Here is a 14,393-nt window from a genome sequence, read left to right as displayed (position 1 = left end):
ATATATATTTATTATATATTTGTTGTTATATTTTTATTTTATGAAGGAGGAAATCGTGATAAGAGAATAAGATGTTATACATCTGATTACGGAAGGGCGGTGCTTTGTGATGACGTCTCTACGGCTCCGCCCCCTGCTTGTGTGCGGATAGTACCGGAAGTTCCGTTCCGTCGCGAACTGGGACAGCAAGCGGTAAGTGCAGTGCATCTGTATTAGCTAGCGGGCCGCGAGTGTACATTTTACCACTTTATCCCGGTCCAAACTAATTGTTATTAGAGATTTTTTTTGCTTAAGGTGTATTCTAAAAAACGGCCTGGGTTACAGGTACGAATTTGAATCGCAGCGTTAATATGAGATAGACGTAGAGAGACACCGGCAGAAGACAATACAATGTGTGCGTGTGTGTGTGTGTGTGAGCGCGCGCGCGCCCAACGTTAACGTTAGCTAGCATCTCTTTTACTACCGTTAGCCCCGGTTAATGTGTAGCTGTGTGTGTGTATTTGTGCGCGTGTGGCCAGCTAAACCGAGATTAAAGCCGAGCGCGAGGGATGGGAGTCATTATTGGGGCAACAGGGGCTTTGCACCGCTGAATGCCATCACTACTGGGTCGAATAACATAGCTAAGCTTCAACCATTCATTGTCTCCTTCCTCTTCGACACTCCGCCACCCGCTTCAACCTCCAATCTTTTTTATTTTTATACAACCTTTTAAACGTCACTGATTGCACCTTTCTCCCTCGGCTGCGGTGTGTTTCTATATCAGCTAGGTTAGCTAGTAGCCAAGCTATCAGTAGCTCGGAGTAGCACTATTGTTCAGCGGTACATACTGATCCCCGGAGTGGTATGCCACTGTAGTCATCGGTATATACCGCTGAACAATAGTGGCTTACCATCGGCCACTCCGAGCTATTAACCTCCATCAGCAGCAGACGGAGAGCACAGTGAGCTGCTGCTGGTGGATGGTGTGTGAGGAGGGTGGGGGTGGGGGGGTGCGCCTGTCACTCATTGCCGCATATTATCCTGTTGTTTGCCAGTCATCCGTAGCCATTGAGCAAAGAGCTGTCTGAATGCAGCAGCCTGGTGTTAGTGCGTTCAGTCGTGTGACGTCCACACACACAAACTGACTGCAGCACGACTCCTTTCTTCTTCTTACGTTAGACTTATATGTAATTGGAGTCATGCAGGATGGAAACTCGTGATGTGCTTTAAGTTTGCTGCAACATAGGCGGCGTTTGTGTCACCTAAAAGTAATATTGGGCAGTTACTCAGATTTCTGCTCACAGCGCAATCTTCTAATCAGGAGAACATTTATCTCATCTTGCATGTGGATAACGTGTGTATATATATATATATATATAATATTTTGTATCAATCTGGTTTGAAAGTATTTTTGGGAATTGTATGCCTTTTTTAGAATAAAGTTGACAGAAAGATGTCATGGAATGAGGGCGTAGAGAGATGGGGGATGGCTTGGAACAACAGTTTCCCGGTGTCGAAATTGACGCCACAACTAACAGTATATTTGTTAAATGTACAAAGAAAGCAACCAGTGTTTGTTTTTATTCATTGCGTTTATCGTATTATGCCGTAAGTGTAAAGAATAATCAATCCTAATCAATCATTTTCATAATCAATTAATTGTTTAATTAATTTCTCAAGCGAAAATGCAACATCCCCCTGCTTCCAGTTTAGGTTATGTGAGGATTTTCAGCATTTCTCTGTTATACATACATTTCAAATAAAGTATTTGTCAATTTTAGGCAAAATAAGCAATTTTTAGATCTTACTACAGGCTCAGAGAACATGCATTTCATAGACCAATCGATTTATCGCAAACATAATCAACAGAAAATGTACATAATTATCACAGAACAAGCCTTAATACAGCTTTTAATAGGAGGAGACGACTCAAGATATTACAACATCAAATCAACAATATTCATCAGTTCCACTAAAGTGTTTTGAGGGCTTCGCTGGCGTTAAATGTATAGTTGGTGCATTTTCAGTGTAAATATTTATCATTACTAGCAACGGGTAGTGGAAAATACAGGGTTTTTTCTGCACCCATTCAGTTATTAGAGGAGTGCACGGTCCGTTAGAAACCCCACGTTATAGATTACATTGAATGTGTAGAACAAGTCCTGATTTCAGTTGTTTTTTAGACCCAATCTGAACTGAACAAGATGCTTGTACACAGCGTGACACTATTTTTAACCAGCAGCCTCCTCCAGAAGCGTAGAGAGCGAGCCATTGTTTCTTGGAGCATTGAAAACCCACACGTTTTGTTTTTTTCTGCTCTGGGTTACAGGTCGCCGTGAATCTGCTTAACGATGGCGGTTGGAGGGGGAAAAGAGTGTAAATGTGATTAATCACCTCTTTGCGTATGCTACCATGTTTCAAGAGCTTGTTGGAACAGATTGTCTGATGTTCCTGCACTCTCGATCCTCTTCTCCACCCTTTCTTATCATCTCTCTGTTTCCTGCACTGGTCTTCTTGTGAGACCTGCTTTTAGTCTTATTATCTATGTGGCACAGTCTGTTCCCACTCTGGGCCATATTGCAGCTAAATTACATTAAGTGAAAATATAACTGGTTTTAATACTGAATTAGAAAATGGTTGACAATGAATGCCCGTCTTGTGATGCACATTTTCATCACGTCACATTTTGTTTGTGTCAAATCATTGAGATGGTGGAAGGAGAGCTCACATCTCTTAACTTAACGTGTAATCCAAACATTACGGAATACATAATTACAAGTAAAAGTATTCTCAGCAAAATGTTCTAGTAATAAAAGTAAAAATATTTGTCCTGCAGAAAAATGGCTCCTCTTACTGATGTATTATATCTGATATTATTAGATTATTAATACTGATGGATCAAGTGCATTTTGGTGTTGCAGCTGCTGGATTTGGAGCGAGTTTGCACTTCTTTATATTCCAGTGATGCCCAACCTAGGGCTCGGGCCCCTCCTACGGGTCACAAGATAATTATGGGGGTCATGAGACGACTAATGGGAGAGGAAAGAAGAAAAGAAGTTTTAATTCACATGCTGGTTTTTATTTATTTATTCTGACATATTGGGTAATTTCTTTCTTTTTTTAAAATCCGCAAACAGTTGAAATGAAATTAATTAAACCAACAGAGGAGTTTAGAGGGGGTCATCAGACATCTGAAATGTGACAGCAATTGGTTTAAGCTTTAACAATACATTGTAACTTATAAGTGTCTGTGTTTTAAATGTGAAATCTATCTCTGAAAAGTAGATTTTTATAGCTGTTAGATAAATGTAGTCCAGTAAAAAGTACAATACTTGTCTCTGAAATTTGTTAAAGTCGACTTATAAAGTAGCATAACATGGAAATACTCCAGTAAAATACAAGAATTGTACTTAAACCGTCTGGAGTAAACGTAACATTATACATGTGGAAAATCTCCTTCTTGCTACTTAGTGCAGCACTGAAAGAGACCACTTCCTGGTGCCTACCCAGTTATTATTGAACTATTACTCATTTATCAGGGCACCGGATGAGAAGCAAAAATAACCTTCTTTTGCCCACTCTTTGGACGCTTGAATCGCATATTTACCGTCCACTTCCACATGTTTTAGCCGTGCGTATGACCTTCAGATGACAATTTGTCACCTGCCACAGAGCAAACACACAGAGCTGAGCAGCAGCATTTAGCTGCTCGGCCGTAGCGGCGGAGGAATTTGAACACCCGTAAAGTATAATCCCGCTTAAGGTTTAAACATTAACCTTTGTCTTTCAGACATTTCCTCGTCTCCCCATCGCCTGTTTACCAATCAGGCAGCGCGTCGTCTTGACTCGCCCGTCCCGCCCTGGCTCATTCGTTTCCACATCGACGGAAAGCTGAAGGGCATTAAGGCTTTTACTGCTCGACGTTACTGTAAATCTGATGTCATGTTTCATGCTCGCTATCGATGGCTGACTCACAGAGGGGGTGGACGCCTGCAGCCGGGTTGCAGAGTACAGTAGAAGGGAGGGGCGGTGCGTTTCATTTAGTTAATGAGTCTGGTGACTTGCTGACACACACAAAAACACACATACCTCATGACTGCTGTTTTTAGGTTCAGCAGCAGCTTCATTATGTGTGTTTTGCGTGTAAGTGGTATGTTGAGCTTTGTTGTTCCTGTCTGTGGACTGAATGGCTGCCCTGTTAACCAGCAGGAGGTATAACCGCTGTAGCGGGCTGTTCACTGTCATTGCTGATGTTAAAAAAAACATTTAGTCCTCCAAAACGACACAACGCATACAACTGTCCATTACTTGTCTGAATGTAACCTATTTTGAATAAGCTCCACGTGTTCCAGAGTTTGAATGCATCGCGTATTCAAACTTCGTTTATAAACTATCGCTGTGTGCATGTGATCAACTGCTGATAATAATTTAAACAACTGTTGAATAATCCATGAAATGGCACTAACACTTTGGGACAGACTTAAAATAATGTTTTAGAAATTTATTATTTAGATAGTTAGAGATATATTTGTCAGAAAGGCATTTTTCCTCTTTATGAAAGAAACGTCAGCGTATTCAAGGCGATGGGGCTAAAATATCCAGGAACCGCTGATTTTACAGCAAGCTGACAAGTCATATCTGCCACATCTTCAGTTTATTTCTCCCCCAAAGACTTTTCTCTCAGATATATATATCATACATATATATATATATATATATATATATCGCAACAATATCTGACCTTGATATGCATCGGCCAATTTGGTCGGCTATCAGCTTTTTCCTCATCCAAGACATCGTCTTTATATCGGTCTTCACAAATCCACTTTCAGTTGACCTCTCATACGGATCACTCGGATTGTTTTTTTTTGTTTCGTTTTTTTCCTGATTTCTGAAGATTGTAAAAATCTGTACACTGTTTCAAAATAACCTCAAACGTAATTTGAGATTTCTGCACTGCAGTTTCCATTGGGCCGACATACAATACACTGCTGCTGATGAGCTCTGATCGACCTATCATCAATATGTTATGGTTTTGGACTGTTGGCTGGACAAGGAGCTAGATGAACGGATCCCCAGTGGTTTGGGAGAAATTGCAAACTGCACGTTTTCACAACATTTTATTATTTCACAGATCGAAGGATTAACTGAGAAAATAAATGGTGGATTATTTGATAATAAAAGTAATTATTTGCGACCCTAATGGTACTCCAACAAAAACAATCACACTCTGGCGAAATAGCTACATTAATAATTCACTAACCCCGCTTAAAATCCCATTAATTCCACAAAGCTCTCACCGTCGCTGCTCGTAAAGTTTAGTGCTCTGAGTCATGAGGGACGGCTCTGATCATTGATCATTGGAAGAAAATCCTCTTTTCTCATCTGGTTCTTCACAGTCAGGGCATTTTTTCCAAAGTGTTTTGTGTGTACATCAAACCAAAAATGCCAAAATGTGATTTTAAAAAGTGGAAATGATGTCCTCATCTGCTTTGTTGAGCTTGCACAGTTCACGTGTCCTGCAGGTGAAGAAACCAGAGAAAACAAGTTAATATGATGTAATCAAATGACTGCTGATCATTTGGGTAAACCAATATTCATTTGTGTTATTAAAAACATTTATCAGCTCCACTAATCTCTCTTCAACCACAGGAATAACGGATGTTCAGTAGATTTCTGAATATTCCTCTTCTGTCATGTGAATAGTCCCATGGTTAATACCAAGGCTCTGGAAACTCTTGACGTCTTGTGGACGTTTTTGCAAATTGCTTAAATTAAGTTAAACAAAGCTCTTTGTTTGGCCCCAACGCACATGACAGCATATTTAATGTACTTCTGCACTCAGCTGACCTATTTTTTCTCTCTCCTGTCCTCTCTTCTGTCTCCAGCACCTCTTACAGTGTATGTGTGGCAACAACATGTCTGTGCCGCTGCTCGCCGAAGCTGTGACAGTGTCTGGGAAGGAGAAGGAGACCGCGGCGGTGAGTGAAACTGCGAAAGCCTCGTATATGTACTCAGTGTATGTATTCAGAGCGTTTTATGGTCACTTTTCATGATGGAAGGTGCCCTGAAGCCATGTTTCGTGTAGGAACAGGGACTTGCTCTCCAATAATAAGCCATGCACCATTAGAGCTAGATCAGACAACAAATGCTCTGTCGAGCTTCATTAAAGTATGTGAAAACCAAAATACCTCCCATCCACTGGGTCTTTACATTTGGCTTCTGATTTGGCTTCTGATTCTCCCAAGAAGAGCATGTCAGAGGCAGGAGCCGCCTTTCCTAATCTCTACAGAGCGGGTTTGACTTGTCATGTCCCTTTATTTGCCTTCCAGCATAATGTTATGGATTAACTCATTTTTGTGGAATTATACGGTGGTACTTAGGCAATAAGTTTGAAAAAACTAACTGAGTTGCATTCAAATGCTGACAAAATCATGTATGAAAACAGTTTGAGGAACACTTTAACATTTGTTTAACATCACATTTACCATCGTTACACAACACACACACAGAGCGTTTATTATTTAATAACTTAAATAGAATTAGTTTTCTTTTAATTCAGATATTTTAGTGATTTTGTGAGCATTAAACTCCAATGGATGTATTTGCAAGAACATGTTCATAGTTCAGAGTTTTAATAAATGTGGAATATTGACAGCTGGAACATCCTTCCTAATTGTCTTTACTTATTTATTCTTTTATTAGATCATTCCTCATTTAAGTGAAGATTCTCTCAGTTTCAGACTACTATTATATTCACGCAATGTTATTCTGCTGCTTTTGTGTCGTCAACATTTAACTTTTTTTATTGAAAAAATAGGTTTTGTGGAAAATCTTTTAAAATTCTAAAGATACCGAGTCCTAACCATCACCGTGCACGTCAAGACACAATCCACGCTTTAAAGTGTCGTCACGCCTCAAATACCTAAACATGACATTGAACGCTGCTGAAGCTTTAAAAAGCAATGAACACCAACTTCACCCGTTAACAAGGATGTCGAAATATTCAGCCCTGTTCAGTGCATATAACAAAATCACACTAAAGAGTCCAAATAACCACTATTCCTTTATGATGAGAGGCCTCACCTGTAGCAGGACATGTAACAAGTACAGTAGAATAGAAATGAAAGGAGCTGTCGGGTACAGTGCAGGCATTTGTTCAACAGCCGGATCAAAGCTGACAGTCGCTGGTCCCAGCTCCCGGCAAACCCTACATGGATCTCTGCGTGTGTTTTGATCTCTGCAAAGACAGCTGAGCCTCTTGATTTCTAGCCAGCGAACAGCGAACTGCCAGCTTTCTAGATTGCCGTTCTTCCCTTTCATGGATTCTCTGCGGGGAGCGGCGTGTGTGGAGACTGGCAGTGAGAGCTTATCTTGGCGAGAATTTGAGATTGGCACCTGTTATTCCCAGTTATAAAACAAGTACGCAACACTTATCTGTAGTACTTTCTGTACTACAAGACCGACGCAATGGGACCAGATGTCTTCAAGTTGTGGCTTTTTCCCTCCGGCAATTAGTGTGTCCAATGTGATTGATGGCTATCAGAACATTTCAAATATTATTGTATCTGCATTTGGTTTCTTTGGGTAGAATGTGAATATTTAAAGAGATGGTTCTAACCAGCTTTTCTTTTTTTGTGTGTATCTGCGCTGCAGGTGATCTTCCTTCATGGGTTAGGAGACTCAGGGTGAGTGATGTTTTACTCTTTATTCATGTTGTAAACATCTTTCCATGCAGACCTCTGAAAGATTTCATATGCCTGTTTACATGTTTTCTGCATTCATTAGTTGTCACACTTTGAACGTACATTTGAATATCCGAGCAGAAGCGCACCTGTACTTTCTACATAAGTTCGATGGCTCCGTACTTGTAAATGACGCAGAACCTCAGGACCTTCGTGGTACAGGCTGACATGTGTTCCTGATTTTGGTAAACAAAAATGGCAAGAACAGATTATTTCATTCAGGATATAGAATATAGAACGTCCTTTTCTCAAAATGAGAAACGAAGTCTCCTTGAAGCTTATGACAAACTGCCAAAAACGAGCCCAAGAGATGCTGCAATGAAACGTATTGTTTCTCAGGCGACCTCGTGTCGTCTACTGAAACAACGAGAAACAGTCATGGCCGCGATGGAGACAGAAAACGAATGCGCACGGGGAAAGCAACTGTGGTTGAGACAGCTGCACTGTGTTTAGAAACAACCAATACAATTCAGTCAATAGCAAAGCTGTCCGTTCCATTACCTTATATTTATGTTATAAATACACAAATGGCAATTAGATGGTAATCTGCATGAGAAATAAAGAAATATAAGTTGTTTCTAATAGTCATCGGCCTGTAAAGCTCAGTTGGACCCGGACAGTTGTACTTGCACTCGTGAAAACAGTCTGCGAGTGTCAAACTCTGCACGTAAAGTCATTCTGCACAGCGACGCTCAAACGGTGAAGTAACAATAAGCAAAACAGACCTTTGAGTGGAGGGGGACTGTTAACATGAACATTAAATACTCTTTAATACGTTTTACACAGTTTTGTTTTTTGCCTCTATTGAAATGTGTCTTTGCTGCTTGTGCATTGGGATTCATGACCTCAGTATTTCTGAAATCCTGGCTACAGCCGTGTTAAATTTACATTTGGCTTTATTTTTTGAAATAGCTGTTTTGAACTGCCCGAAATACCTGAAGTGGTGGAGTGTAAATGCGGCTAATTGATGTCCTCATTCATGTAGTTTCATTTCATAATACACCGCTGACAACAGGATGAATGGCTAATTCAAAAAGCTCTCAAACCAACACTTGATGTCGGCTGAGTCACTAAATCAGCTGTTAAATTGCGTCAGTGGAGATCAAAAATACCCCCTTTTGGTGGGTGTTTTTCTCTTGAGTACTTAATTGTACCTCCAGTCAAGGCCATATACTCTCACTTTACACAACACACTCTTTAGCTGTAATCCATGTGGGTTTTGACTCACTGCATATTTGTCGTTTTGCTGAAGCTGGATGAGAAACAAAGCGTTTCTTTCTCTCTGTTTTCTGCCAGGCATGGGTGGGCAGACTCCCTGACGGAGATCCAGCTACCTCACGTCAAATTCATCTGCCCCCACGCGTAAGTCTTTTTCTGTTTCGCCGATTCCTCCTGTCCTGTTATGTTCCTCCAAAGACTGTCGCTTGTCAGCAGGGGAGGAAAACTAATGTCTTCTTCTTGGTGTGCTGGAGTGGAGTAACCTGTGAACAAACTGTCTCTTGCTCTCTTTTTTCTTCTTAAGCATGTCAGAATGCGAGATCAGCTTTGAACCAATAATGTATCTGTAATCTCGTTGAGTGAATAAATCAATACACCAACATTTGGCTGCTGGTACTGATCTTCCTACGCTGACATGTCACATTTTCATTTCCCCGCAGGCCCCCGATCCCCGTCACTCTCAACATGAAGTCCATGATGCCCGCGTGGTAAGTTGGCGCCACGAAACAAACAGCCTTTTTTTTGGCTCAACACTGGAGGCCATTGTTTCCCTGGAAACGGCGAATAGGCTCCCGTCCCGGCATCGACAATACCGTGCTTGTATCTATTGATTTCCCTTAAACGCCTCGTTTCTGCGTGTGTGCAGGTTTGACCTCATGGGTCTCAGCCCCGACTGCCAGGAGGACGAGTGTGGAATCAAGAAGGCGGCAGACAGCAGTGAGTGAATGTGTGCACATTCATATTCACATGATTGTTATTTTTTTTAACACTTTCCCCTTTAGACTGTTGACACTACGAACAAACTAATTCCATTCAGGCAAACCCAGGCCTTTAGTTTTGAACTTTGAGCTCCTGACAGCCAGAAATGTATTGAAGACGTGGGGCGCCTCCTCGTGGTCAGAGAACTAAACAACGCCTTTAAACTAAGAGTCAAAAAATATGAAACTAATCCCAAAAGGGACAAGGGTTTGGCAATCCGCATTATATGTTGAGTAACACCTTTATTCTTGCTTTCCTCCAGTCAAGGCCATAATCGAACACGAGGTCAAAAACGGGATCCCCCCACACCGCATAATGCTCGGTGGCTTCTCTCAGGTTGGACCTCATATCTTAGCATCGTGTTGCATTCCACAAGAGAAATATTTTGAACACAATCAAATTAAACTTGTCTCCCTCTCTCTGTCTGCTTCCTGCGTTCCTCCTCAGGGCGGGGCCTTGTCCTTGTATACCGCCTTGACCTGCCAGCATCAGTTGGCTGGTGTTGTGGCCCTCAGTTGCTGGCTACCACTTCACAAGAGTTTCCCACAGGTACAGTCACAGTCTCACCGGGGACAAGTTATATGGATGTTGTTCAAATGTCAAATGGGCTGCTTTATTTTTATTTATTTTTTGACTATTGAAATAGTTCCACTAAACTCTCTCCGAAAACAAAAGATTTTCAGATTTCCGCTTTCAGTAAAGTGGACTTTATTGAAGTCGGTGTCGTGTCTGTTCTGCAGGCGTCCAGCGGACACAAGAACATCCCGATCCTGCATTGCCACGGTGAGATGGACGCCATGATCCCGGTGCAGTTTGGCGCCATGACGGCAGAAAAACTCAAAGGCATAGTTAACCCTCAGATGATCACCTTCAAAACCTACCCAGGGCTCTCTCACAGCTCCTGTCCTCAGGTACTGTGCGTGTGCGTGCGTGTGTGTGTGTGCTTATGTGAGCTTAAATCAGTTTGTAAGAGTTGTTTTCATTTTGACATTTAAGGGTATTTCTTTCATACTTTTGTAGAACACCAGTTGTTGTTTTTCTCAGTTTAAAGTAGGCTCAGTATTTTTTTCAGTATCAACTCGGCAGTCCTGAGTTTTAAACTTCAGACTGTTTATTCCCCACAAAAATGTCAGAAAATAATCACCTACTGTAACCCACGAATAGAACATGAAACCAATGCTGTAATAGTTCACTGCTTAACATCCACTTTGTTCTCCTGCAGGAGATGGCGACTGTAAAGGACTTCATCGAGAAGTATTTGCCCCGAATCTGACCTCGCCTCATCCCCACTGTAACCCCACCTGAGACACTGACTTCTCACCCTCGATCTGCCATTCTCCCACAGGAAACAGCCATGAGCCCCCCCCCCCCCCCTTCTTCCCACACACATCGGCAATTTAGCAAACACACGCATGAAAACACGCACACATTCGATAATCCGAAAGATTCTACCCACACAGCCAAACAAAGCATATGCTTCTCCACGCAGTCCGTCAACGCTCATACCAAGAACACACTGGTTTATTTCTAAAATAATTAAGCGCTCACACTCACAAGTCTTAGCCTTTCGGAGGGAGAATCACTGATTCACACGATACATTCCCTTTGGTTTTATTTAAAGAGCCTCCGACCTCTGCTTTTCTCCACTGTTGTTTTGTTTTGCTGTCTCGCGCTCTAAGGCTTCTACCGCCACGCCTTTTCCTCTTTCATCGCTACGTCAGTCTGTAGGATATTTGGCGAGAAACCAATAAACAGGTTGACACCTACCTGATACTGTCAGCGAGCATACTAAGGCGCAGTCAGACCGGATTTTACTTCCCAATCATTTGATTTGAGCTGCCTGCTTTGATTGATTATCAGATTGAACTTTGACACGTGAAATTTTGACGCTCTCCGATGTACCAGTTTGTTAAAAAACGACGGCATTCAGGAAATCTTGGTTGTTTTATAGTCTTGCTTTATAACTGCGCAGTGAAATACAACCCTCGCTATTTCCTGTCCCCTCCTGATTTTTTTTGCCGCACTGCACCAGGTTTAAATTCAGTCTGACTCCAGCGCTGGAGCCCCACAGAGTCTGACTCGGGTGCAGCGAATGCTGGTTTTAGAGCTGGTTTCCTACCAACCCATCCATCCCGGTGCATGCCACCCCATGACGCGTAAACTGCAGCCTGTCCGGGTCTCGCATCGGTTATCTACCTACAGACGAGCATTTTTTATTAAAGTACCAACATCCACAAGGGCCTCACATTTTCCTTTTTTTAAACAAGTGTGATAAAAGTACATGAAGAAAATTCAATTGAAATAAAAGAAAACTAACCAATCGATGCTTTTGCCACCCTGTGCTGTTTATTTCAAACCTTCCTCGCCTGCATGATCATGCTTTATGTCATTCTTTATTTAAAATTACCTCAGTTGAATTTTTTTTTTTATATACAAGAGTGTAGGCTTAAAGATGAATGACGGGTATGAGTTGCATGAAACTAAAACGCTCTATGGTTGCAGGCCTGCACAGACTGTACACACGAGTCGCTTCACTGTTCCTCCCACCGACCTTTCCTCTTTAAACATTTTCCCCATTCAAGTGTTCCTGTTTCAGCACCCCGTGAAACACCCTCCTCTCCATTAATCCCAGTTGATTTTCACTGGTTTTGTTTGTTTTAAAACTCTGGGATAAAACCTGCTGCTTCTGTATCTTCTTCCACGACACCACAGCAGTCCTGAGTTTTAAACTTCAGACCGTTTATTCCCCACAAAAATGTCAGAAAAGAATCGCTTACTGTAACCCACTAATAGAACGTGAAAGGTCAGATTTAAAGTGAAACCCAATGCTATAATAGTTCACTACTTAAAAATGAAATGGCTATACACTTGGAGGGCTTTGGCAAGAAGCTGTTCCAACATAACTGAAGGGTGATTTTACAAATAATAAAAAAAGTTAATCTTGAACAACGTGTGATCCTTGAACATAGGAGTGTAACTGCTGAGTCGTGTGTGCTTAACAAATATATATATCAGGTGTTCTGCATTTTCCTTTGTGAATGTTAATTTTGCTCTTCTCATGATTACTTGTTCTGTATTGCTGTTCTCAATCCTGATTGGAGAAAAGAGGAGGAAAGACATCTGTTTTGATTGTTGTGGACAAATCGATGAATGTCTCTTACTTCCTCGAGTCCTTTTATGTTTTCCCCCTCACTGAGTCTCTGATGCAGCTCTGCTTCTCTTTATGTCCTTTGTTTTTCTCCTCTTTGACATCCTCATCATTTGGGGTATTCCAAGATTTCCCGCCTGTGTGACGCCGTCTCACTGTCTTGTGTTTTCTCCTGGGTTGTATGTTGTCATTGGTTATGCTTTTTACTTTTGTGTGTTTTGTTTATTGGACTTATGTTTTGTTGTGTTTTCTCACTGTTGTCATCTCATCCTTTTTTTGTGTCTGTTTATAATGAGCATTAATAAAAACATGTTTAGGGGAGACTTGGTGGTCTCTGCTTTTTTTGTTTTCAAATCACCTCTATGCGGAATAAATGAAAAAAAGTCCCTGAGAGTTGAGCGTCTTTCATTTGGTAAAAAATGTGTATAAGCTATATAAAAATGTAAACTTATTTATAAAATCTAAATTTAAGTGACCACCACAAATGTCCTCTAAAGGAAAAACATTAATCAGTGGTTTAATTTAATTTGTAAGCCTTTTGACAAAGGTAGGAACAAGTCATTGTTTTAGAAATCACAAAAGTCTCAAATCCTGGCATCAAGTAATAACTTTATTTATATAGCATGTTTAAAAACCGAGTTTACAAAGTATGTTGACAGACAAAGCTGCAAAAGTCTTAAATGTTTATTTCATATTAATTATTTGTTCTTCAGTGCCACTTTGACATGTTAACACCAAAAGACTTGCCAAACTAGAAAAATGTAAACACATTTGTGTTAGTTGAGTTGTAATCAAAGTTATTCCCAAAAGGTTCAAGTGGAAGTGCTCATGAAGTCCAAGTCATTTTATTTTGTCAGGCCTGAAGTCAAATTTGTGACTCGTGTCCTTAAAATGTCCACTAACGGGAGGTCAGATGTTCCATACCTTTTTTTAATTTACATATAATCTTATCTCTGCAGACTTGATTTCAACAGTTATACTAAAGGTTAGCAAAGGTGGATGAGTTTAAATGGGTAAACACTTTATTAAAACTCAGTTGACTCGATTAGTGAAAGATCTACAATTGATGACCATTTCCACCCGTTATGATGATGGACTATGATCACTGTGAGGCATTTCGTCCACTTTAGAGAAGCGTTTAAATAAATAATGGTGCTCACTCTGAGGATGAAAACAAATAAGTGGTGAGCTTTGTGTTGTGGGGAAGTGGTGGACCAAATAGCTCTTTTTGAACAATTGATTGTTTACCTCAAACAGATCTTTTTTTTGGCAATAAATATGTGGACAAAGAGTTGTTTTTTACAATTTGTTTCAATAAAAAAATCTAGAATAATTACTGCTAAGGAATAAGCCATAAAGAGCAGTCTTAATATCAACAAAAGGAAGGGTAATTTACACAATAATTGAATAGATATTTTAATACAGGGACTAAAACTACATTTCAATTCGTAGTCTGTTTTCTGATGTTAAAGGTTTTTACATCCGCAACGTTTGTACACTGAAATTACATTCACAGCCACAGCATTATATTTTCCTAAATAACT

At 40.7% G+C, this 14,393-nt stretch overlaps 1 protein-coding gene across 1 annotated transcript; it reads left to right on the top strand.

Moving 5' to 3' along the window:
• The first annotated feature begins 172 nt into the window (after positions 1–172).
• Positions 173–13,172, top strand: lypla2 (lysophospholipase 2). Its single transcript, XM_079175520.1, has 10 exons — positions 173–192; positions 5,868–5,960; positions 7,636–7,667; positions 9,021–9,086; positions 9,383–9,430; positions 9,589–9,659; positions 9,964–10,037; positions 10,149–10,250; positions 10,442–10,612; positions 10,924–13,172. Exons 2-10 carry the CDS (start codon positions 5,883–5,885, stop codon positions 10,972–10,974), a joined length of 693 nt encoding a protein of 230 aa, XP_079031646.1. The 5' UTR covers positions 173–192; positions 5,868–5,882; the 3' UTR covers positions 10,975–13,172.
• The last annotated feature ends 1,221 nt before the right edge of the window (positions 13,173–14,393 follow it).

This window comes from Pholis gunnellus (genome assembly GCF_910591455.1).
Source record: "Pholis gunnellus genome assembly, chromosome: 16".
Taxonomy (NCBI): Eukaryota; Metazoa; Chordata; class Actinopteri; order Perciformes; family Pholidae; genus Pholis; species Pholis gunnellus.
Note: the sequence above shows the minus strand (reverse complement) of the source record. Positions and strands in the feature narration are given on the sequence as shown.